This window comes from Saccoglossus kowalevskii, chromosome 8, assembly GCF_978046115.1.
Source record: "Saccoglossus kowalevskii chromosome 8, keSacKowa6.1, whole genome shotgun sequence".
Classification (NCBI taxonomy): domain Eukaryota; kingdom Metazoa; phylum Hemichordata; class Enteropneusta; family Harrimaniidae; genus Saccoglossus; species Saccoglossus kowalevskii.
The window spans coordinates 31,337,235-31,363,581 of NC_140648.1; the positions used below are offsets into that span (position 1 = coordinate 31,337,235).

Here is a 26,347-nt window from a genome sequence, read left to right on the forward strand (position 1 = left end):
ACGTATTAATGTGAGAGCCGCGCGTTTGAACGAGATAACCGGAATAAATGAAAATGACATAACGACTACAAATTGTATATTCAGTATCCCGTGGGACTGTGATTACTCAGATTGCGTCGTACACTGCATGTTACAAATTCATCATTGATATACCGCGGTATAAATAATATTAATTACTCACGTGTTTCGCACTGAAGACCTGTCCAGCACCCCGAACAGGCGCACGTGTACGCTGTACACGCCCCGCCGATTTGCTGGTTACACTGGCCGCCATTTCGACACGGATTAACGGCACACGGATTTATAGCTGTAACACAAAACACAAATTCCGTTAGACTTAATTGCCGTAGTTAAGATGCATTTATACAGCGGGAAGGAATTGAAGGAATATACTGGTTCCATTAGTTAGAATTTTGCGGATTGTATTATCGTAACAAACGAAATTTAATTGTGTGCGCAATAAAACCAATTTCGTGATAAATCATAACTCAGTGCGTGTATCAGCAAAGTCACAAAACATCTTCAAAAGCTAACCATTTTAAATTTAAGATAATCGAACTCAATTTTGACTTACCCGTCTGGCAGTTCGCTCCTTCCCAGCAACCACTGCACACACACGTATAAGATGTACACGTTGTCGCTATACACTGACCTCCATTTATGCAAGGATTGTCAGAACACGGGTCTTGGACTGTAATACAATATTAAATTATTCAATTGTGGTGTACAGATAAGACAATGACACATTAGGCAAAAAGTAGGCTTTGCTCTTCGTCAACACTCGCCTCAGTTTGAAAACTGTGCGCCATGCATTGTTTAGTAAGTAAATGCTAAACGTTGAACTAATATCTTGTTGTTTTATTAAATAAACTTATTAAAACAATTAAAGCCTGCTTTTTGAGCTTATTAATGTTTTGCAAACGACTTTATAAACGTAGCCGCATTCTAACGAATGTCCGTTTTCTATATGACCATTAAATTATATTATTAAACTATATTATACCCAAAGGTTTGCTATGTTAAACTATTGTTGTACTCCAATGAAAACATGTCGCAGTTTTGGTGGGGAATATTTGATAAATTCTTATTGTTTGTGAGTGAGTACACTCAAAAAGTACTGAGATGTGTGACTTTTTGGAGGTCATACACCCAGAAAGTACCAGGGTGTGTGACCTTTTGGAGGTCATACAGCCAGAAAGTACCAGGATGTGCGACCTTCGGGAGGACATACACCCAGAAAGTACCAGGATGTGTGAACTTTTCGGAGGTCATACACCCAGAAAGTACCAGGATGTGTGAACTTTTCGCAGGTCATACATAATACCCATGGCGTGCAATTAATCTTCAACCAAATAACAGTAAATCGTATGCTTACGTGTTTGGCAGTTTTCTCCGATGTAACATCCGGAACACGAACAAGAGTAACTGGTACACCCAATGGCATTACAGGTTCCCCCATTCAGACAAGGAGTATTTCCACATGGATTCAAAACTAGGAAAATAATAAATAATAGCTTAAGTTAAAGCCGTATGTACTAATAGATAGTTAACGTATTACCAGTCACATTTTGCTGTGAATCCGAAAACTAACCATCCCGATACAGCCATTCCACGTTACGCTATACTAGCAAAAACTGGTTATTAAATGTCTATACATACAACACAGGAACAAAAAATACTTGCAATACAGTACATATATAAACGTGTATTACTTACGTGTTTCACAGTTTTTTCCAGTATAACACCCCACACAGAAACAGCTGTACGTTAGACAGGTTTCCTGATTGCATGTACCTCCATTGAGGCACAGTGAAGGATTACATGGATTCTGTACTGCATAGTGCATGGAAGAAATAAAAATGTTGGCATGTTAGTGACAAGATGATAATCGTGATAAACGTATATTACTCATATCACGTGACAATGTGAGTTGTACGATATATTGTTACCTCAACTACATTTTGCCTAGACCTATACGAATGAATTTCAACTCACGTATTTCACATCGATCCCCTACGTAACATCCGGTACAGGTACACTGATAAGTTGTACATGTCAGTTGAGTACACATGCCAGAATTTAGACATACATTTCCCGAACATGGATTCAGTACTGAAAAAAAACATTGACAATATTTCAACTGCTTCGAACAATGTCAAATAATATTAATGGGGGACGATAAAGACGATTATGATATTCTGAAAACATATGGATATATGAGAAATTAGATAATTAACGTAATTGGTAAAGGTTATTTCACTTACGCGTGAGACAGTTGTTACCAGAATAGCAGCCTACGCACATGCACTGGTAATTCGTACATGAGTTTGCTACCTGCACGCAAGTTCCGCCATTATAACACGGTGAATTCGAGCACGGGTCTTGTACTGAAAATAAAATAGAAGATATTGGGAGATAATTACTTAGAAGGAGATTAAATTAACGAAAACTGAAAGCGAGGCTCTATATCCACCTGAACTAGTTTATTCAAGCCGGTTTGATAATATGCTCCAAAAGTTGTTACATAAATATTAATTAAAAGATACGTCACAAACGTTTGTGCTTTTACTCAATAGATTTTTTGTTGGAAAAAACTGTCCGATAAAATTTTGGAACAAACAATTTGCACTGGAATCTATTTTTCATTTCATAAAACTAATAATATCCATTATTATTTCTAATTATATAAGTTATTGACCCCATGAATGACATTATTTTTTTCACCAAATAAAGCTTTGAATTATAGACCAATATAGAGGACGTTATTTAGGTTATCGGCCACTATGGATGGCATTTGTATATACAACAATAAATGGCATTATTATTTTTTCACCATATAAAACCACTATGCAAGGCATTATTTATGTTATTGGCCGCTATGGATGACATTATTTTTTTTCACATTATACGTTATCGACCACGACGGGGGATTTCATCGGGGTTTAGTTAAATCATAACAGTACATTGTAAACATCGAGTGACATGTTTTAATGGTACCCATGCAGCTGCATATATTACAGGACAGGTATACTCACATGTTTCGCAGTTTACCCCGGTGTAGCAGCCGGTACATGCGCACTGGTACTGTGAACACCCTATCGCATTGCATACACCTCCATTGCGACACGGATTTGTCGAACATGGGTCAAGAACTAAAAGTAAAAAAAAAAAAAATTGAAAAGGATGCTACAGCGGTAATTGAACAAGAATACATATTTAATGCAGATTGGACATAATAGTAAAATAAATGATATAAAATAATGTAAAGATAACGACATCATAATGTTTAATTACACTTACGTATCTCACAACTGCTTCCAGAGTAACATCCAGCACACTCACAGTATCTGTTTGTGCATCCAAGATTTGTACACGTGCCGCCATTTAGACATGGTTGGGTAAGACATGGGTTGAGTTCTGTGAATCGAAATTAATAAGTGTCACGTATACATTGACGTATTAGAAGAATAACATGCGTTTGAAGTAAGTTACCTCATATAACATGTATGCGTGACGTATCGGGACAAATGAAAAATAATTAACAGTACACAAATTAAAATTTGTATATACATATTCAATAGTTGAGCTCTAGCAAAACACTGAGACATTGAGAATATATTAACTGTTATTTTATTAAATATTCTCCATGATATATCTGAATTATATAATAATAGCAACTTACCCGTAGCGCAGTTGTCTCCCGTGTAACATCCAGAACAACTACATCTATACTGTGTACAACTTTCTGTGATACAGAAACCCCCATTTTGACACGGGTTGGTATCACATGGATTTAAAACTGCAACATAATGCCAACGACAAAAAACAAAAATTAAAAACAGGAATAGATTCAATGTGTTCCCCTATTCCCCTATGTTAGTTATGTCCGGGTAATACTCACAGTTACTGCACCTCTCCCCTGTCCAGCATCCATAGCACTGACATTGGTAGTCTGTACAGCTCAGGGCAGTACATGTTCCACTGTTAAAACATGGGTTCGTTGGAGAGCACGGGTCGAGTACTGGAAGGCAACAGTTACAAGTAAGTATACCACACTGATTATGCGTCTTAAAAAGACGAGAAGTTCGAGAAGAATTTCTTTGTGACTGGATGCTAGTCCCATAATGTCGTTAACATCTAGTCACAAATGTTTTTTTTTTTCTTTTTTGCATTTCATTCAATACAGCTGAACAAGAATAAGACGTTACAATAGGAGAAGAATGCCAATCACGTTGGTAACGAAGGTTACGATTTCGCCCGGGAGGGTACTCACATACGATAAAAGTAAGTTTATTTAAGCCAAATTTGGACAACAAAATCTGGAAATTACACAATTTTTACCCAATTTAGTCCGGAAATGACGTCATTAAAAATACCATTACTCGCCAAAAAATAAAGTTTTTTCATACCATATTTCTCCCGTTTTTTTTTATTCGAGTGCCGGGCGATTCAGTGATAACAAAGGCTATGCAAAAAAGTAGTAGATTTACTAAGAGAAGATAACAATGACATAGTTCGTGAGATTTGCGTGTTACTGGTGGAGGTGCAAGCAATGCCGGTGCAATATTATTTACTGTAGGTGCCAAGATAAAATATATATACATAAACGACCTATTACGTTAAAATAACTTCAGATCAGAAGTAACGCATGTAGTAGAATGGTAGTCACTGGTACTTTGTAATATGCCGTAATGAAAAACGCCCGAGTCGTCGCGTTGCGTCATTTCCGTTACGAATCCCATGCAACGCACGCTCTTTGTTTAGAAGAATTGTAAACGCATGCTGCGTCACGTGACAAAGACAATTTAATGACAGTAACGGTTTTACTGTTTTATGTCAAGTTCTGAAAATGAGCTAAAAGAATTGAAACTCGTTTCCATGGAAATTATATCACTATATCATCCCTACTTGAAATGTCGGCCATTTTATATGACAATTTGTACGTCTGTGAAGTTTCTCAGAATAGTGAAAGATAGATTACTAGTCTGAGGAAGTTCAAAGTGCAAAAAGGTCGGTGACCCCTAAATATATCTGGGAATTTCAAAATATATTTATGTGAATCTTTGTTATGCCAAATTTTAAGGGCAGTGGTCGTCGTGTCGCGTGTAAACTACAAGTTTACGACCATATCTGATCATTCTTCTCTAACATATCCCGGGGTAATGTAACTACCATTCTCGCTGTAACATGCGCAACGACACGTGAAGTGATTTTGTCACAATAGATGGTCTGTTGACGGCTTTAAACTCACACTCCTGGCAGTTGGTGCCGGTGTAACAACCGAGACACGAACACTGATATGTATTACAAGAGGTGGCCATGCACGTGCCGCCATTTATACACGGATTAGTCGAACATGGATCAAGATCTGTAAACGAGGACATATTAAAAAGAATATCACATGCAAATTATGAAATATGATAACCAATGCAGAATAATGCATTAACATAAAAAACGAAAGATCTACCTACATTCTTTCGTTTTTTATGTGCAAGCATTCTGATTGGTCGACATGCAAACATTTACATAATACGTTCTTCAAGCCAATGGCAGTGAAGACACATAATCATGCATAATAAACACTCACGGTAATCGCAGTTCAAGCCAGTATAACAACCGGCACAATTACACTGATAGTCAGTACACGACGTTTTTACGCATGTTCCCTGGTTTAAACACGGGTTAGTAGGAAAACATGGGTCCAGAACTGAAACAATCGTAGATATATCGTGTTATCAAAAGTATCATTATATTAAAACGGCATGTATTAAACAAATAATAAGCAATCTTTTTACCTAAAATGTAAAAAAAAAATATAACAGTTCCAAAACCTTTACATAGGTATATGTTATGTGATCATGAGTAATTGTAGAAAATTAAACGTCTACTATGTTACAAGTAGTCAGTGTTGGGTGCTAATTTAATTAAATGTTTATTATCAGTAGTAAATGCATTCCGACTTATTGTTTATTATTGTTGATCAGAGGTAGATATTATTGGATGCGTTGTCAGAACAGAGAACAATCTGAGAGAATAAATACTCGCTAATGAATCAATGATAAATTATCGTGCTATAGCATAAGAAAAAGTTTATAAACAGATAAATCGGTGGACGTGTTTCTAGTACGATATGCATTCCATTAGGATAAGGTTTATATTCAATGTATTATTGCATATATAATGATAAGACAGTCACATTACTTTTTTTCGGAGGAAATTGTAGAATTTTATATGAAGCAAATGATCCAAAGGAATGTAACAATGACACGCATGCGCATGTCCAATTACAAGATGATGTAATAGACATGCATTTATATATACGACCCATATGAAGAGATTGCCCATACACTGCATGCTCGGACCTTTCGAAAGTTTATTTTTTTCTAACTCAAAACAAAGGTACAATATAGTAAATTTCATTACATGGCAACAATGTACCATGAACACGTGTTTGGAAGAGGTGTCTGGAATGTTTTCTCATAATGTTGATAATTTACATAATTTAACATATTCATTGTCACATGATCATATACCGTACAGGTAGGCAACCTTAAACCTTATCGTCTTTAGAGTAAAACTAAAACACGCAACACTAGCAATTAAAACCACAGAAACTAACATCGCCACTGACAACTAAACCGTTATTTGAAAGCATAACCACTATACGAGTGCGGGAAAAACACACACACGCGCATGCGTAGTTGCTTGCACAGCCATGCTCGTTCCCAAGAACTGATATCGAATTTCGATGACACCCACTGCCTATAAGAATCATCGACATAATGAAATGTTAGTCTCCATTTTATATCTTACAGGCAGTTGACATCACCTAAATAGCAAATGAACATAAGCATTAAACTAAAATAATCAAAAAAGGGGTCGTTACATGATCATAGCATTTACAATTGATTCAGCTTTTATTTGGTAGAAAGAATAATTTATGAAAATATTGAATAAATAGAGGCAGATGATGATATAACGACGTTTTACATTTACTGAATAACTATATGCAAGACTATTATAATGTTAATATTATTACATGTACTGCAGTAAGTGCCTGTGTAACATCCACTGCATTGACAGGTGTAATGAGCACAATTGAATTGATCTCGTTGACATACGCCACCATTTTGACATGGACTAAACCGACATGGATCGATGTCTGTGTTTGATACCGATATGCAGCAATTGTGAATGAATTAAAAGTAAATGACGTCACCAAAGTTAAACAAACATATAGTTTAGTTAGTCACCATACATGCAAAATAACATTTTTTTTTCTAGACATTTACATCCGTATACTGGGATTACTACCATAATTCATTTTACTACGTAGATAACGTATACTGGTCAGTTTTTATCTGTGATGTAATATTTAAGAATATATCTACATATTTTTAAACACCAGTTATATATTTCAACATCGAAAGAAAACACGATGCTAAAAATACTTACATGTTGCACATGTCTGCCCAATATAACAGTCGAGGCAATTGCAGGTATATTGCGTACAAGAACCAGGGGTTGGGATACACGTGCCGCCATTTTGACACGGGTTGTTTGCACATTGGTCCAGTCCTGCATTTTTGCAATAAAAAGGTCATTTTTATTTTCCATATATATTAATGTTACGTAGTTACACAGATGCCGACAAGTCTCGCGAACTAAGACCGATGAGGGCGTGTGATGTATAATTTTATTTAATAACTTTATTTTTACTTGAGGTTAGTTTTTTCTTACGTATTTCACAGTTTGTCCCCGTATAACAGCTGGTACAAATACAGGAAAACATCTGGCAACCTCCCATAGCAATGCAGGTACCACCATTCTGACATGGAGCGCCATCACACTGGTTGATACCTAACAAACAACAAACAAATGGGTACATATTACATACAATGAAAACACCTTAGTCACCACGTTACACGTTAGTCAGCACTGAGACAGGTTCACATACCATTCTGATAATATTACGTAGTACTAAACTAATACTTACGAACGTCACAATATTGTCCAACCCAACAGTCACTGCACTGACAGGATACAGATAAGCAATTGTCTTCCATGATGCAAACACCATTAAACCCACACGGGTCATTTACTTGACATAAATCCACGGCTGAAAATGACATGCATTACAAATGAATGAAAGATGCAATTGATAATAAAGTTATGATATATGAAAGAGTGTCGCCCCCATCTGAGATCTCTTCAATAATAACAAAAGCAGGGTGTTAATCCCAGTGACTTCGTATCAATCACGGCAAATGATGTATACTACGTTTCGACTACAACCTAACTATTCAATCATTGGTGTAAACCGGACGACAGGTTACTCATGCCTGTATCGAGCATTTAACAACATCTGTGACTGGTATATGTCAGAGGTGAATTAGAAAACTGCTTTCTGGTGTGGGCACTTTAAAAAAAAATGTCACATACACAAGTTCAACCGGGACCAAAGAAACATTCTAAAAATTACTTACGCGTTTGACATTGCGCGCCTTGCCAGCAAGACGTACATTGACATGTGTATTCACTACAAGAATCTGCGACGCGGGTACACGTGCCAGCATTGAAGCAGGGATTTGGGTTCACGCATTGGTCCTCAACTGTAGAGACACAATATCCATTAACACATTAACATGCTCATAATTCGAACTCCGATTGCCAAATCACTATTGATAACAGTCATAATCCGTTAGCGATTGTTTGATCAGTGAATTGATGATGTGGCGAAAACGAAGTTGTGAATGAATTTCACTTTTTTTCTGGTCTCCCTATAATATTACTTAATTTTATTGACATATTTCTGGACTTTTTTAGTTTTTAAAAATTACAGAACTTACATGTCTCACACAATACACCACTATAACATCCCACACAATTGCACTCAACGTTCAGGCACTCTGGCAGCATCTGACACACAGCGTTATTCAGGCAGGGATTTTGATCAGAGCACATGTCATAGGCTGAAAAATAAAATTTAAACATCAGTTAATTGTTATCATTTAAAATGTTTGTTTCTGTCTGTTCTACTTAAAACAATTCGTTTTTTTTTTGAAAAAAAACACAGTTGTAAGCGGTGACAGCAACAACAAAGTTTATGTCGAACACTTGAAATTATGCTAATGACATCTGTGAATTACCCGGATGTCCATTTTACTTACCTATTTGACAAGTAGGTCCTTCCCAACACGGCATGCATGCACACTCATAGTCAACTCCATTGGGCATCACCGTACATGTGCCACCGTTCCTACACGGTAGCATGAGACACGGATCGAATCCTGTGAAAAGATAGTTATATGTGGGATATCATATATAGAATGAATTAAAATGCATTAAAGTAAGAATAACTATTCATATAAAAAAGACAATCTCAGTTGTATAACATTTGCCAATGGTCAATTTTCAATTCTATATTCAAAAGAACAAGTCACTGTTTCCATAGGAACAAGTCATTCTTTGTCATTTGACAGAGCCTGGAAAATTATCAAGAATTTGTAGTACCTTTACCATTTTTCGCATTTTCACAAGTAACATTTTTAAATCTCATTTTCGTCGTTGCAATAAGTGACGATAACATTGATTTTTGTTTACAAATAAGTAAATACCACATATTTTTTCATGTGACATGTACCCCTTATTTTCTCTATCTCTTTATTTTTGGTGTTTTCAGTGACTGCACGCACTTTGTAGTCGGCCTTACCTGTCATTTCCCAGTTCAGCCGCCAACCACGATGCTCAATCGTTTTGTCCGTCAGCCACAAGATATACACAGCGTCCCCGGGTATGGTGATTGGACTGGGCGCCTCAAATCCTTCGTAGACGTATTGCAGTGGGTCGGTCATATTCTCAAACATTAACGGTTGGTTGTGAGTAAGACCGGGACCGATATAGAGTTCATCTTTTTGAACTTCTATTTCAAATATATCGGTGCTAAACCAGAATTTAATTGATGTGCACCCTGGGATGTAAAGCAGGTACAAAGTTCTATGTCGTTGAAAATAATTATTTGGGTAGTTGGGTGATGTAAAATATCCTGAACTACACTCAATCCCGAAACACGTCTCCTTGGCATTATTAGCTAAAAATAAAATAAGAATAAATTGTTAATTAATATTCACAACTTTTTCATGTCACGTGATATTTGTGTAAGTCATCGAACCGCCATTGTGCCCTTCTAGCAACGTTGTAGTTATTAAGATTGATCTCTAGTTATCCGTGTATCATATCGCGACTGGTAAGGCGAATGTTTGATGCGACGTGCCATCACACACTGAAAAACAGTAGTCACTTGGTGAAAACTTGTGTTTATGTATGTGTACGAACCACCTTCGAGCTTACAAGATGCTGACGTCATCGAATATAAATCCGTAAATAAACAAATATAAGTATATTGAACGCAGGGCTACGCCAATCTTTCCAGTATGATTTCAATATGTGCTGCCGTAATAAACATAGCGGGCTTTTGCGTGTATAAACCTGCAAATGGTGTTACGATACGACGGATCATTGAGTAATACATTCTTGTGTGAATATAGAACTTTGTATTTCAAAATATCGTTGGCATCAGCTCGACCCTCTAAAAACTTACCATATGCTTGTCCTTGACATGTTTCACCCATGAGATACTCGTCTCCAGGGCACTCGCAAACGTAAGGTGGAATTGCACTGCCTTCTGTCTCTGGCACTGTGGGCCTCTCGTAACATGGCCCCAAATCACCGCACGGTTCGTCGTCACATGCATCTATTGAAAAATGAACCACACATAAATAAATATACAACATTCTATTTCAATGTTAATGTAAAGAATAGCAATTAGCAGGGAATCGCAACAAACAGCAAATTAAATTTAAAAGAATGCCCATTTAGTCAACTATGGGTACCAAAGTATTATTCAACTATTCTGTGAACACGCCAGCAAATGGTTACAGTAAATCAAAGAAGTCGGAAATTGTCTTCCGTTGAAGCGTGTCCTTTCCTGAGCACTTATACTTAATCGGATAACGATGAGAGAGGGTTGTATTGAGTCGAGTTGCCGTTTTGTGATAGTTTTGCAATAAATAATAATAAAATGCTTAACTTAAGCCATCAAAACCATAAGTTTTACCATACTACAGACTCGGGAAATATACATGTACTGTTATTTGAGTATCGGTTCATATTTCATGTTCGGTATATTTACGCCATGTCTGTTACGTAGCGCATAGGTCATTAATGAATTGGGGTTCACTGCGTATTTATATCACAATTATAAACACATCCAAGAATAAAATAAAATTGGAATAGTAGAAAACTCGGAAGGCTCCGAACATGAAAAATTGGGGTAGAATGCGGGAGCTTGTAAGAAAAAAATATCTTGTGCGTGAACAACAAGAAAACTTACACGACGAGTGCACAATGTGAAAGAAGTGGTAGGAACATAAATAAAGATTGTTGTCAGGCATATGTTAATACAATATTTGCAAAAAAAAAAACAGAACAAAAAACAAAACAAAAAAACAAACAAACAAACAAAAACACGAATTCTCCCCCTTCAGATTTCAAATGTGAAACCCCTAAGAACCTAGTAGAGTCACCGTGATAATGTACTTAAACTCTGTTGACACAATCTCGACAATCAGTCAACATCTCTGTCCATTTCGAACATTAAACGAACATTAATACACAAAAAAATAAATAACAAAAGTTTGCAATCACAGTGCGCAATGCGCGTTATATAATGGTTACCCATAATATTTTGCGCTAACTCCCGCTAGATCAGTACGGACTTATTTTAACTAACTCGTACAGCAAACACCTATTTATATGTATTAACTAAAGAGTCACGTCCCACGGGTTGACCACAATTAACCTATGTTTTGTTGTATGGCGCTTAACCACTGAAATCTAACAGATGTATGGCTCATTCAATCAGGGGTATTGAAGCTGAGTAAATATCTACAGTCACGTGTTTTTATGAAAAAAAAACCAGAGTATGAATTGCATAGACATGGATCATAGTAATATGTATCGTGCATAATGCGAGGAAACCACTTGTTTGATTGCGTCGTTCGGATTTTTGCAAAATGTATTCAATTGTATAAACTCAAAATGACGTGGGTGCCATGGCAACATTCAAGCCTGTGGTTGAATTGTAGCATTATAATTTTTAAAAAGCAACGTCGAGCGAAATGTACATTTCTTGATTAATGTTTCGACATGGTGAAAGAGGCAATTATTGTGCTTTTGTTATGCGTATACTGCCATGAATTGTTGCGATCAATTAGGTCAGGTGAGCCCCCCCCCCCGGGATGTCAGGGTAATGTGCATGGTAATTGTGTCCCTGCTGTCTCTTTTTTCTTTAAAATTCCAGACTTACTCAAATAGGAATTGCTCATGTTATACATGGTATTTAAGAAGTAAAACTCACAGGCGATACTATTCCGAGCTTCGATAAGCAAACGAGTCGGACTCGGACAGGAGATAGTGAATTTCGACCGACCTCAGGCTTGATATATAGTAGATAATATTTAGTAATCGTAGTCCTAAATAACTATTAAAAATAGCTAGACGTTTCGTGCAATGAAGATAGCATAGAAGAAAATGTACAATTCAATATTATAAACAAAAGCACAGTAATTGCCTTTTTCGCCATGTCGAAACATTAATAAAAAAATGTACATATCGCTCGACGTTGCATTTTAAAAATTATAATACTACAATTCAAATGACCTCAGGCTTGGATGCGCGCGAGGGGGTACGTATTTGAAATGACTCAACCTAGATGTATAGCAGAAAGGAGTGGCATTCAATGTTACGTTTTTCCGTATATGAATATACTAGTACGAACATTCCCGCCATTTAGTATGGGCGGTCTGTGCCGACCAAGGCGTGATATTTCGTATTTTATATTTGACCCAACTTTGCTTTTGCACTTTTTTTCAAGCATGCATTGGTTTCACATTTCTCTGCAACTTGTACATCTAAGACGCCGTCAGACAGAACAGCCCTTTGTGTTCCTGTTTTATCCATACACGTTTGTTTGGTGCTTGGTATGCGGCCACAGTCAGTAAGAAGGGTCAACAAGGGTCGTTCCATACAATGGAACGGCATGTCAGGGAGGGTCGTAATACACGGTGAATGTGTATGTGTGTGATTGGTAGTTCAATGAAATTCCACGCAGTCAGATTAAAGACTCACATTCTTGTAATCGATGCTAGAAATTACTTATCTTCTCTGATTGGCCCAACCAGAATCCTTTCTCTAGAATGGAATGTATACCCATTATCAAAGTGAATTATTTTAATACAATTTTCAATTACAGAATGTTTGAGTTGTATGCATAAGCAGACCAACTCCTATGCGCATTTGTGTGCCTTTGATTTGAGACTACCTGTCTGTCAAACGTCAAAGTTAGCACATAAACGTGTATTTAATTGAACACAATATTATGCAAATTATCGCCCATCCGAACTCCACCCCAAAACTAAGATTTTTACCTTTAATGTAATATTTATAACGACCCACCTCAGTTCAATTACAAGATTCTTGTTTTTTTATTGATATAAATATGGAATTAGTGAATGATTTTTTACCAGAAACACGATATTGCCTGGTTGTTAGATCAAACGTGAGATAACGTGGCTTCTTTGTATTGATTTTTTGACGCGTATTTGGTATTGGCATTTACCCGGATAACATTTTCATATTAACATTTTATTAATTAAATCATAATGAACACAACATATATGTACTTGGCTGTCACTAATTATTAGGAAAATTTGAAGATTTGATATTTCTATGGAAATAGTTCTAAAATTATTATTCGTTGAAATGTTATTCTGTTGTCGTCTGTATTAATGTGCATTGAAACTATACTTTGTCGTTGAAGTGTAACATGTCTAATTAAATATCAATGAACTTATTAAGAGGATGTTTGACGTCACGTTTAGGTAATGATCAAATTATATCAAAAGTTGGATTTCTTGAATGGTTGTTCGCATAGTGAGATTACATCGCGTGTGACGCGCCATCATGATAATTATTATTCATTGTGCGTGTACCGTGAATTTAACTATAATATATACACATTGCGACGACGCATGTCAGATATTAACCATCGTTAATTGTCTGGAACAGAAATTACGCCGTACAACATCAGTTATGCATACATTAATTCTCTCTTGGGTACACCTAACGCCGTCTCATGCTTCCAGAACATTTATTTACCACGTACCCAAGAGACAATGACCTTGAAACGATGTTATCTGCATAATGTCATTCAATTTTTGAAATACACACATTATCAACGCGAAGAGTAATCATCTAAAAAGAAATAAATCCCCCCTGCTTTAAAGTACATTGTCAATATCACCCTAACTATGATGTGTTTCATTAGCAAATCGCTTTCCCCTTCCCGTGAGAGCGACAGATGACACGTGTTCAACCCATATGATTAACGACTGAGTACATCGTCGTCAGGAAGGAAGGAAGTCACGATAGATACAGACAGGCTGTATCCTTTATCTTCATCAACGGACACTCAAGGAGCCGTGTATAAAAATAGAACATAAGGATACCTATTATATTATATTATATTATATTATATTATATTATATTATATTATATTATATTATATTATATTATATTGTGAATCTATGAATCATAATTATGTTTATGAGTTTGACCCTCTGAAATAATTTCCATCTCTAATGACCCTGGTTTCGATTATTTTAATTATATTGCTAAGTGAATTAAATCACCGAATTCACTCAGAGATTATGCCACCCATCGATTGAAGATCAGCGACCTCATTTCCATCCAAGAGTTGTTTTAATCATTTGACTCAAATTTATTCAACAAATTTGCCCAGTAACAACTATAATTACAGACTTCTCGTACTTCTAATTTATGAAGCTGTACATGGTTGCCTCGTTGGAATCACTGGCATAATTTCTATGCAAGCAGACAGACAAGGGAAAGAACCCCCACTGCCAATGCGCTGCTTTTGTATTTTGTCACATGGTTTCCAAGGGAAACACTGGCTTTTGTTAGCTTCTTGTTCGACACAATGAAACGAGAGAGCAATTTCATTCGCCAGCGACCCTGTATAAGCGCCTTTTGAGACGCATTGGCCAGTAGCCACGACGCTTCGCTGCAATCAATATAAGTTTTATATTGTATTCATGACCTTTGACTTACAAGAACCGCACCCGAGGTTTTTCACCCCACTGGTACTACACAATACTGTAGTTTTTAGAGAACCGATTATACACTATGTCAGTTAGATAGTTCCCGTTTTTTCACATTGTAATTCATTGACTGCGTTCCCGTTTTGAGCATTTCCCCCAACGTACCCATGGTGAATAGTTCCAGTCCAGTAGCTCCCCTATATAAGTTGGATTCATGATATACTTGTCACGGTACATGATTCACATTTTGAATAGCGTCGAGTGTAATTCCAATATTATGGCAATGCATTATTAAAACGTGGGTTCCCCTCGCCGTTTATTAACTGTTAACCACGGCTAGCAGCTGCAGGTTTCAGTGCCATGTTGTGATTTTTGCCTGAGTACGTTATCACGGCCACCATTTTGTTCGTTATAATTCGCTAGTGGTTTATTAATATTTCTCTATCATGACATATTAGGTAAGGAATACCGCGAAATTTAGAATAAAAAATGTTATCTCGTGCAATTTTAGATATCCGTCAGCTGAACACCGTGTGCACACGGTCAACAATCCTTGAACGAGGCTACAGTTGCTGATGTAATTACATCAAAAATCACGCGCATCAAAAAACGCAAATAGTTTCGATTTCACCAGTACTAAATATTCACTGCCGAGAATTGTTTTTTCCTGCTGGATTTGCGCATGGCTGTGCACATGGGAACGTAATTGCATGATTGGTTGTGAGTGATGTACTTGATATACGATTATGTGAGGTAATGAAAAAAACAACACTATGACGTCAGAACATCGCTTAATGGACAACATATTATGCTTGACTTGTGAGGGTATTAAGAATAACAAATTATCCTAATTGCTGACTCTCGAAATCGTTCCCAAAATTCTAGAAATTAGGTCCTCGACATCCTCGAACAGGTATCGGGTATCGGCTTCGCTATTCCGTCACAATATGGCAAGTGCACGCTGAATTGTTCGTGTTTGTGTATAGGAATTGTGATACGACATGTTATAGTACAACGATCCCTGACTTAGAAAGTTGTCATGCCTGTGTTAAATCAGATATGCTACTTGAAATAACCCAACAAAATTAGGGTTCTCATATTTTGATGTAGATCATTATAAAAAAACTATGGGAATAATATACACTGAAATGAGTTCGGTAGTTTATTCATTTTTTAACAAATTTACATAGTGAACTTATAAATGTCAACATTACTAATAGTCATTGTCGAAACATTTGCTAATGAGTTAGGGTTCGACCATTTGAAATCATAGGGGTGGCTGAAAGATTTGAGTACAAAAATCAAGCTAGACACCAAAACACAATCTTTCCAGGTGTTGCAAGTGTTGGTACATTCAAATAAACCACAATATTAATATCGAGGCATATCTGTAAGGTTTGCCTGTGATTATCATCATTATTATTATATTATTATTATCTTGTTTTCTCTTTTTTTATTTCATCTTCACTTTATTTATCCTATAAAGGATACGATATCAATGAAGTTCATTGTTGTTATCTTCTTATTCAAAAAAGAAATACCTATAAAATGACGCGAACAAAATGCACTCTGGCTGGTCACACTCTTTCAGCTCCCTCCCCTCATGATTTCAAATGTGACCCCTTAGGATGTTCTGAACGGCAAATATATTTATTCAAGCAAACATCTATTCAGTGTGAATTCCCGCTTTATACATAGTGTGTATCGTAGTAGTGTTTATTTACTTCGCCACAGATCTGTTACGCCGTGTAAAATAAGATATGAACACCTGTTTAAACCAATCACGTGAAAAGCTTGTAAAACGGTTCTTGTCGTTTTCAGTTTAGCCCACATTTCAGTACAATAACAAGCTCCTTTGGGGACATGTCTCGGTTGTTGGGATTCCAGTTAGTGTTAGTGGCAGACAGAATGAATGATGAGTATTGACACGTTACATTGTATATAGAAATGATTCTACAACTTTGTTTGTCAGTCCGTGTTTAATAAGAAAGCACGTCAACATAATGAACAAGCCGTGCCTTCGACCACACAGCAATAAGGCGTCGTGGTTACAGTCTCTGTTCAGAAGTTGCATCAATTTTACAGTTCCGAATCAGGTTGTTTGGTGGTGGAGGCAGATTCTAAGCACTATGTTAAATAAACGAATCATGTACAGTTTATTCAGAGAAAAGTACTAGGAGAGGGACAAACACCAACATCAACACCATGACTATGACTGCTATCATAATTAGAAGAGCAAGACAGAGGCAATGTCGTTTATACTGACAGTTAAACGTCACGTTCACGCCCAACACTTCAATAAAAAAATACAAAAAAAAAAAAACTGACTGTTTAAAACCAGCAGTTAAAGGGGCCACTGTACTATTATCTCTTTAGCTAAGTACTCTTGTATGAATAACCCCATTGTCATATTGGGTGGAGCATCCAACACATTCCTATACCACAACAGAGTACACAAAGAAAGCAAACCAAATAAAACAATCGCAATAAATAATTGCGATAGCTATATCATCTCAACAAAAAAAAAAATTGTTTATTCACATTCCAGAACGCGTTATTTGAAAAGACCGTTCTTCACGATGTTTTGAAACCCTCGGTGAAGAAGAACTTCTCAAGGTGTTGGCAATTGTGCAATCCAAAATGGCGGCCACATACTATATAGTATGATGCTACAGAGAAATCCTAGAATTGTTATTTCCATAGAGACCATCCCAAGTCGACCATGTGAAATAACCTACAATGTTACGCTGTTTAATTTCCCCCCCAACATGTTCCTATAACAACCCACTACTAAACTCTTCATCGATTTACGCTCACACAGGTAACTTACAGAAAGTTCTGGAGTCTGGAATATGTCGGGTGGGTTGGTTGGCGGACTATAACGCGTGGGCGTTTTATTACTGTGTCATCATGAATAACACTTCACCATGTAAGTCTATGCGGCTGCCATATAACTATAACATAAATAAAAGGCGTTGTCATTTTTATCGTCACTGCGTCATGGTGGCATGAGCGAATGAATAAGAGTCCTATAAATGTTTCTTTTTTTAAGATTACTTTCTTTTGTCGGACGGTAAATTACGTCGTACAATTTCACCCCCTAAAAACAAGAACAAAAAACGAATAGTACACATGTGAGTTATTTTAAGCACAGCAATGGCGACGCAGACAAACTGACACCTTTGTTATTTGTTTGTCATCATTGGGTGTGCAATCGTTCGTAATAGATTCGTTTATGACGAACACGACTCGAATGTTTCTCGTGGAGGGGGGGGCATGACTAGAAAAATAGCATATAAAGCATATAATTGCATAATTACAGTCGCGACTTCTGTACAAACTCTTGTTTGAGAAAAACTAAACGCATTTTAAAAATACAACCTTTCACTTTTACCGAACCATCCAGGCAAAAATAATGTCTAGATCTTTAATGCAGTCTTTCAATATGCAGTAATTTTTCTAACGCTAGCTCCGTATTATTTAATACTAGAGAATATTTATATAACAAAAAAAATCCAGTAATAAATGTTCATTAGCCGCACGAATTTAGAGTTACAAAAACTAGAAACGCACGATTATAATTTCCAAAACATGTTACGCTGAACAGTATGTCTTAAATTTTATTAATCATACAAATTCATTCTGTGAATGTGTTTTAATATAATTTGCTTGAAGTATAAGTTGGCTGCCATTAATAAAATAAATAAAAAAAATGGACTATTTATCATCGTTTTTTCTATGGTAAAAAGCTTTCATCATTTCTAGAAATTGGTGAAAAAATTCATGTGTTGTAATAAGATGGCTGATAATAATTGTTGAGAAATTTTCTTTAGTTTTGGCGAAATAAGCTTTAACTTGAATGCCAATAAAAAAATCTCTAAAAATGTGGATTTTTGTACAGTTTTTCTACAAACACGAATTTTGTAGAGGGAGAAAATGATAATGTGTGTCCCAATTGATAATTTTGAGACATTTCTGAATCAAACACGTTTTGATATATTTGTTTGTCTTATTTATTAGGTTAAGTGCATTCATGTGTCCATTTAGTTTTAAATTCTGGTGGGCGGTGTTTTATATGTTAATTTGGATGAAACGTAGGGCAATATAAACGTGATGAGGACAAATCTATTATTTGTTGTTGGTTTATCCCAGTTCTTTTCCACAATATATTAAATTGGTCGGTGGCGTCGACATAACGTGTTGTCGTTTAATATATGTATTGGGTTAGTAATTTGATGATCTCTATATCCACTCAAAGTACTCACCCAATACACAGATGGCGGTTATATGCGTGTCGCCAGGTCACTGTAGTAATAACGTTGATGGTGTGAACAGGTGGGGCGGAATGTTTGCAATTAACCGTAGACTATTGTTGCAGTTTTTAGATGCGCCACGGAATCTGTTGCATGTCATGGAATGTCTGTGCTGTGAGCACAGTCATATCGATGCGGTTGATAACCCCGCACAAAACCCTTTGTAACTGACGATGTGATAAGTTTATTACAGTATTCGTTTTGTAGAAGAACCTCAGACACGTGTAAACAATTGTTGTTGTCTGTTGACATAATTACAATGATTCAATGGTACTATACAATGTAAAGGGATGCGAACTTGAATCCTAAAACACACTAAACCCGCTGTGTATTCACAGCAAGTGTGATTAAAACCCAAGTTAAATTTTTCTTTTTAATTTCCACATTTTATATATTGTTTTTAAGTTGTTTATTTATGTTTATTTAGGGGGGGTATTTGCCGTTATTCATATATATGACTAATTAGAATAAACAATTAAACCCTAAAATAAGTACATGTATAAGTACGTATAGTACATAAGTAGTAGATTGCTATTTGGACATTGCGACAGTTGAACATAAACAGACAAATGCTGTGCCCAGAGTTATTACTAATATTTGCCATTTAAAAAAAAATCATCTACTGAACAAAAATATTTCACCCACAACTAACAGTGACTACAATGATTAATTACAACCACCGTATCGTGCGTTCAGACAAGAAAAGTAGTCAAGTGCATGCACATGTTTAAAAAATTACCGATGTTTTAATTTACCAGCCGGGCAGTGGTATGATAGATATATATTTGGACAACGATTTTAGTGATAATTGCGCGACTGGCTACGAACGAGGCTGAGTAGAGTGTTGCCGTACTCGGACTACCACATGGTACTGAAATCTGCTAACTGAATGCCCGAATTATGAGAAGCGGAATTTAGGTTAGGTGCGTGTACAGTCTCTATTTGCTGTGTTGATTAATCTGAATTAGCGAAAAACATAACAGCTAAATTATCCACATTTTGCATTGATGGATATACATGGCGGCTAATTAGATAATACTGATATAATGCTAGATACTAATCATAAAATATTTTTGAAGACCACAGTCAGTGGCGTCTCTAAAAGAGATGCAAAACGTCGTGCATAAGTGAGTGTGGTCAGTCTATTAGCCCCGAAGACACGTCCATGTGAAGGAGTATACAAACTAATTAACGGCATGCCAAAATTACAATGAATGGCAGTTAACACGTTGATTTATTGGTAACAAGTCGTATAATTAGTTCATTACATAATGCGAAAGTAATTAGGTTGCATGGCAACGGAATAATATAGCATTGTACGTTTGCTATCCCTGCCCCGGTGAGTCGATTATGGCCGATGTCGTGACCAGCAGGGACCGACCCTTTTGTCTGCATATATTTGGAATGGGTGAACGTAACCTTGAATGATGGTTAACAAGTCACTCCCCGAGTTTGCACCAATGAATCACGGGACACCATTGTTTATGTTTATAAATAGTCTTTTCCACCTTTTGAAATATTGATACCGTGAGTAAATGTGTTCTTAGATTTTACTTGTACAAAGTAGTAATGAGTAATGTGTCCTGGCAGATAAATTAAACAGCACATTTTCTACTTGAACACATAGCAAATTTTGAAAACCCTTCCCCTATACTCACTAGTATATAGTCTTTGAATTAGTACACAATGAATATAAGCAAATTAAAGCAATGAGAATCCATTTACGAACACAGTCGACTCGACGGCGAGTGAAACCCCTCCAACCCTTACCGGTGAATGGTCCACGTTTTCCAACAAGATTTATAGTCTGGACCCATACTAACGCTCTAGTACATTCTTGACATACTTTGAACTGAAACGATGTTTTGTTCGCCACAGGTCAAGTATAAATGTGTACGCACCCGAAACATACATATACATACGACCTTGGTCACGGGTGTATACGAATATACTTGCATTCAAACATCGAACTATGCACTGTGATAAATTTTCCTTGTAGAAAACATATCACTGACTGTTGTTTTTATAAATAATTGAACCTCTGTAATCTCAAGTAGTGTATTGTATGTATCGTTTCGTTAAGTGACTCTACGCTATTACGTCAGCATAAACTAAGTTATGTTATACATGTTATGGTACCTGAACATTTGTTTCGATAAGCACTGTTTTTCGGGCACCCACCCTACATAGCTCCCCTTACACGGTTCTTAACAATAGATGCGTTAATTGATATTGGTTTTCTAGCGCAGGCACTTACTCCTCTCAAGGTATATTGTTTCTCTAGACTACGGGTCATACATGCAAACTACTATGTCGGTTGTTATCCGATATCTCACCGTTTATGCACACTGTTTGCTGCGAGTTGATGGTTGTAGATTGACAGATGTTTGTCATTTTACGTAATCTACTTCTAGAATGTTGATCTGGTAAATAGTGTGAGATTAATGATCACAATCTTTGCCACCTTGACGATAAGTCACGTCACGTATCACGATATATTGTTCACGAGGCTACTGTGCACCCACTAGCAGTTTGATATGCTCCAGTAGGTAGACACGCTGCGGTCACTTGAAAAATGACATTCACCTCTGTGAATTGTTCACCAGCGGTCAGTGTTAAGCACACCTGTCAGAAATGCCACCGCTGTGAGAAAATCAGACAGTAGAACGACAGTACAAGAAAATTGAAACTGTGATCATGAAAGTGATCTGTTGACGTGAATAACTTTTTGACTACCTGCTTTTATTTATTGTTAGACAATAACGAATACCATGGTTTGGTCTATATATCTATTTTTATATCTCTGTGTGGTGTATATTACTTGTCAAATAAAAAACAAACAGCAAACGTTGTTTTATTCACGAAATTCATGGCCCATTATCGTTTCCGGATCATTTTTTTTGAAGTCATAGGCAGTTGCCAAATACCTGGTGTTATTGCTTAAGGACAATATCTGCCCGCTGAATAACCACCCAACAGTGCCTGTATATATGTATGCATACTAGTTTGCCATTGCCGAGATTGCCATGGTGAACAGGATGGCAAGTAAATCTTCCCCCATATGTGCCACAATGTCCTTTGATGTGACCGCATATTTTGCGACGATTTCTGCAATGTGCACACTGATACTGGAAGCGGCCACAACAAGTTGTCATGGCTCGATCCAAGGGTGTGGCAAGACTAAGGCGTCGTTGACGTGCGGATACATGCACACGCACATGAACACACGATAGTTACAGGCCAATAAAGCACGCATGTCAACAACGCTAGTAACCCACAAGTTATTGAATACACGTCCATATTTCTTACATGTGACAATTACATGCATTTGATATGGAGGTATATTAACACACAGACGATATATGCCATGTTATGGTTGCGGCGAATTAACATAATTGAGCTACCGGGGTTACGCACGCTGTGCCCTGACGGAGAAGCCACTGAATCTAACGGTCTTATACAGCGTGGATCGATTGTTTGATATACTGTACACTCGGAAGATAAATGAGATCTTATGTGTAGGAGTAAGATCTCCGAGAATAACTACTGAGTGTTGAACTTACCTTGTGCTACAGTGACTACCGCCGCTAATAGAACTAAACCGAAGACTAACACCGTCTTCATATTTCTACGCTTCTCTAACAGTGGTTACGTCCTCGATGACATTATGTCGAAACTGTTACTAAATAAATATCCTATTGTCTTTTCCTTGCTTCAGATAACGGCAAATATACACTGTCCTCTGCGAAACGCTGCTGGTTTCTGGCCGCGCCTGTTTCACTGACGCCCAAAGCACACAGTTCGCATGAGCCTGAATGCGACATTCATATTCTAATCGGGCGGACATTGATGACGGCTATCCCACAATTCACTAGTAGTACTTTCCCTCTCTACAGCGCAGATTTTAAGGTCACTGGAATCAGAGTAATATACCAGTAGGACATTTGCATAATACATCGGAAGGACATGGGAATATTAACGGTCGAGTGCATGTTGATATCTGCTGGAAATATCGCGTTATCTGATTAAATTATAATGTTATTTCTGTGTTCGCTCAGTTATACTGAAGAGATGAAAATCGCGTAGACTATGGTATCATCGTCCGTGCCTCACAATGATTCATACGAAGGCGTAATCTCTAAAATCCGTTTATATGGTCGCGTTATAGACTCGATGCCATGGTCGTGATTTATATTGGGTTTTTGCTTTAATCTGCATGGCAATCATAATTGTCCTGTGTTTTCTAGGATAATATATTCCCCCTATTTTTGTTGCAAAACTATAGTTCACTCTGGGTATTGTTTCAATACCGCAATTGGACAGCAGTCTGATTATGTGTTAGCGCGGAGCGTACGACAATTTTTTTATTTCTTTAAAGGTATACATCGGAAATGCTTTACATTCTCTTAATATACCCAGTCAGCCATTTAACAGCGCTGAATTGTACACATGTCAACTACTTAACTACGTAAAATCACGCTTTCATCGTTTTATTCTAATAAATCACTTTTATTGAAAACAAACAACCTGTTGATTTTTGCATCCCTCTGTCCATCCTCCGGCATTGTGTTCACTCAATATGGATGATGATGGCCATATACAGTGTAACACTACACCCAGTGTACGGTATTATGTACAGATCTGATCGTCAAGGACTAATTCATAGGTTTTATGCATATCCTCCGGGCTTCCAACTAATGTCATTACCGAGGAATGGGAACTATGTGGCCCACAACTCGCGTCAATGGTCGTATTCATTGCTTTAACCCTGGAGTAGCGGTGTTTACCAGTAAGACGCACGTATCTGTAGGCTCTTTTCAAATTCCCCCAACTCAGCATTCAAATCACGTAACTGGTTATTGTTTCTGTGTGTACCTCATTCGTAAACAAATACATTTGGAATGACAGGCACCGGCTTTCAGAGTTTTGGGGGCATGTTACACAACGGGGTAACTATTATAGGGTGATTCCTGCAAATGAACTTAATTGTTTTTTTTCTACGACAAACCCTCCCAGACTACTGTAGACTCTACGAGTGTTCGTGCATATTTTGACCCCGTATACAAATGCCACAATAACGTTGGTGAGCTCACTTGGATAAACGCAAACAGAAGACGCACACACCCGTACACAAGTATAAAAAAGCTCGGACAATTACTGATTGCGGAGATAATGATTCTACCTATTTAATCGGCGAGGACAAAATGGGCATGTCCTTTCACTCAACGTGGAAGGTCAAAATAACAAAATGGGTGAAATAATATCAAGAATGAGGGTTAAAAATGTTATTATCGATAATATGTCGGATATTCAGTAACTACATTGTAATCGCAACTACGAGATAGAGGTGTCCCATAAATCCCATGACTTATTTGCTAGTATAAATTAGAGGTTGTGAAATTACACCCCAGCACAAGATTTTCTGCTGAAAGTCTGTCGATGTTTTTTGCGTGTAAAATACGGCAATTAAATCTGATGAGCCAATTTGTTATGCGGGAATTCCTGGTGCATTCCTGACCCAGATCGTCACTGTCTCAGCGGCGCATAAAGCAGTTTACGCGGGCACAACTTTTTTGCAACCATTTGTTGTTAAGCAACGGTAGGTTGACGGAATGTTGTGACGTACAGCAAAAGATGCAACTAAAAGCGTAAACATAAATGGTGCCATTCAATTATGCAAATTAAGCACTTTGCTTGCGCTGTCAAGTTACTTTGAATAGTCTCTTCTTTTTGATGAGTCGAATTCGTTGATATTATATGCAATTTTGCAAAGGTGGCAAAATCACGAGGGATGGTTAATAGCGACAAATGAAATGTCATATAGAGGGTGTATCCCCAAATTGATGTATTTTTTTTCAACGAAATTCACAATAACATAGGAATATTCAATCAAAGTTGGAGAGGAATCGTAAGAAATTACGAACAGTTCAGTAGTATAGACATTCTCGACGAAAATATGTTTATGACTCTTGAGTTTACGGCCTTGAAATGATATCGTGATATTGAGGAAGTTAAAGCCTAATTGAAGATTATATGACATTTTATTCTTGTTACATTTTGGATTCATATCACTAGGATACAGAGAATGATTGGGTTGCTATAGTGACAATATTTCCCCGCATCCCGGCATTTTGCTCGGTACATGGGCTGAAAAAAAAATGATATAATATTAATAATATGCTACCGAAAAATGATAAATATTGAATACAATGTTTTCACAAATAGATACTATTCACATTACATTCAACAGGGAACCCTGCCCATAATGCATTGGATATGTGCCCACTAACACGTGATGCTGAGTGGTGTCACTTTTGATTTTAATTAGAATTCTCCTAACAGTTATTCATAATGAACTTGAACATTTTAGGTTTTAATTTTTATGGTAGAAAACAAAGTATTTTAAGTACTTGTATACGCGGTTGTAAACCCTGGACTCAGAGAACTAATGTCAAATACAAATGTAAATGATACTAGATTTTATGCAGGAAACAAAATATGACAAAATATATAAATACTATGTATGACTTGTTACCACCGTTGTCTCTTAACAGAATGACTTAAAATATTTATAGATGGATTCTCATAAAATTTCTAGGCGCTTGGCACACGTACGAATCCATTACATTTTGGTAAAGATACGAGTATGGTTACCATGGAAAGAGCAAATTTCGGGAAATTATAATTTTAAAGGTTATTGATGGACTCGGGTTCTCACGAAATTTCTAGTTTCTAGGAAGGGTTTCTTTTGATACAAGCCAAATAAATTTTAGTGCGGATTACTATGGAAACATCAATTTTAGAAATGATTTTTTTTATGTATAACTCAAAAGGTTTCTCGAGAAAATATCTTAT

The 26,347-nt window shown here is 36.8% G+C and overlaps 1 protein-coding gene across 1 annotated transcript in view; it reads right to left on the reverse strand.

Annotated features, from left to right (window-relative positions):
• LOC100376308 (uncharacterized) overlaps positions 1–23,330 on the reverse strand; it is a 138,905-nt gene extending 115,575 nt beyond the window's left edge. Inside the window, exons 1-20 of the mRNA XM_085502838.1 lie at positions 23,056–23,330; positions 10,601–10,753; positions 9,713–10,090; positions 9,171–9,290; positions 8,850–8,972; positions 8,523–8,612; positions 7,997–8,119; positions 7,741–7,860; positions 7,456–7,578; positions 5,252–5,368; positions 3,902–4,021; positions 3,683–3,799; positions 3,301–3,417; positions 3,036–3,152; positions 2,265–2,387; positions 1,996–2,112; positions 1,717–1,833; positions 1,376–1,492; positions 575–691; positions 182–307 (exon numbers count right to left, since the gene is read on the reverse strand). Coding sequence (XP_085358964.1) covers positions 182–307; positions 575–691; positions 1,376–1,492; positions 1,717–1,833; positions 1,996–2,112; positions 2,265–2,387; positions 3,036–3,152; positions 3,301–3,417; positions 3,683–3,799; positions 3,902–4,021; positions 5,252–5,368; positions 7,456–7,578; positions 7,741–7,860; positions 7,997–8,119; positions 8,523–8,612; positions 8,850–8,972; positions 9,171–9,290; positions 9,713–10,090; positions 10,601–10,753; positions 23,056–23,116 — 2,596 coding nt within the window. The 5' untranslated portion in view covers positions 23,117–23,330. The remainder of the gene's footprint in view (positions 1–181; positions 308–574; positions 692–1,375; positions 1,493–1,716; positions 1,834–1,995; positions 2,113–2,264; positions 2,388–3,035; positions 3,153–3,300; positions 3,418–3,682; positions 3,800–3,901; positions 4,022–5,251; positions 5,369–7,455; positions 7,579–7,740; positions 7,861–7,996; positions 8,120–8,522; positions 8,613–8,849; positions 8,973–9,170; positions 9,291–9,712; positions 10,091–10,600; positions 10,754–23,055) is intronic.
• Positions 23,331–26,347: the final 3,017 nt, after the last annotated feature.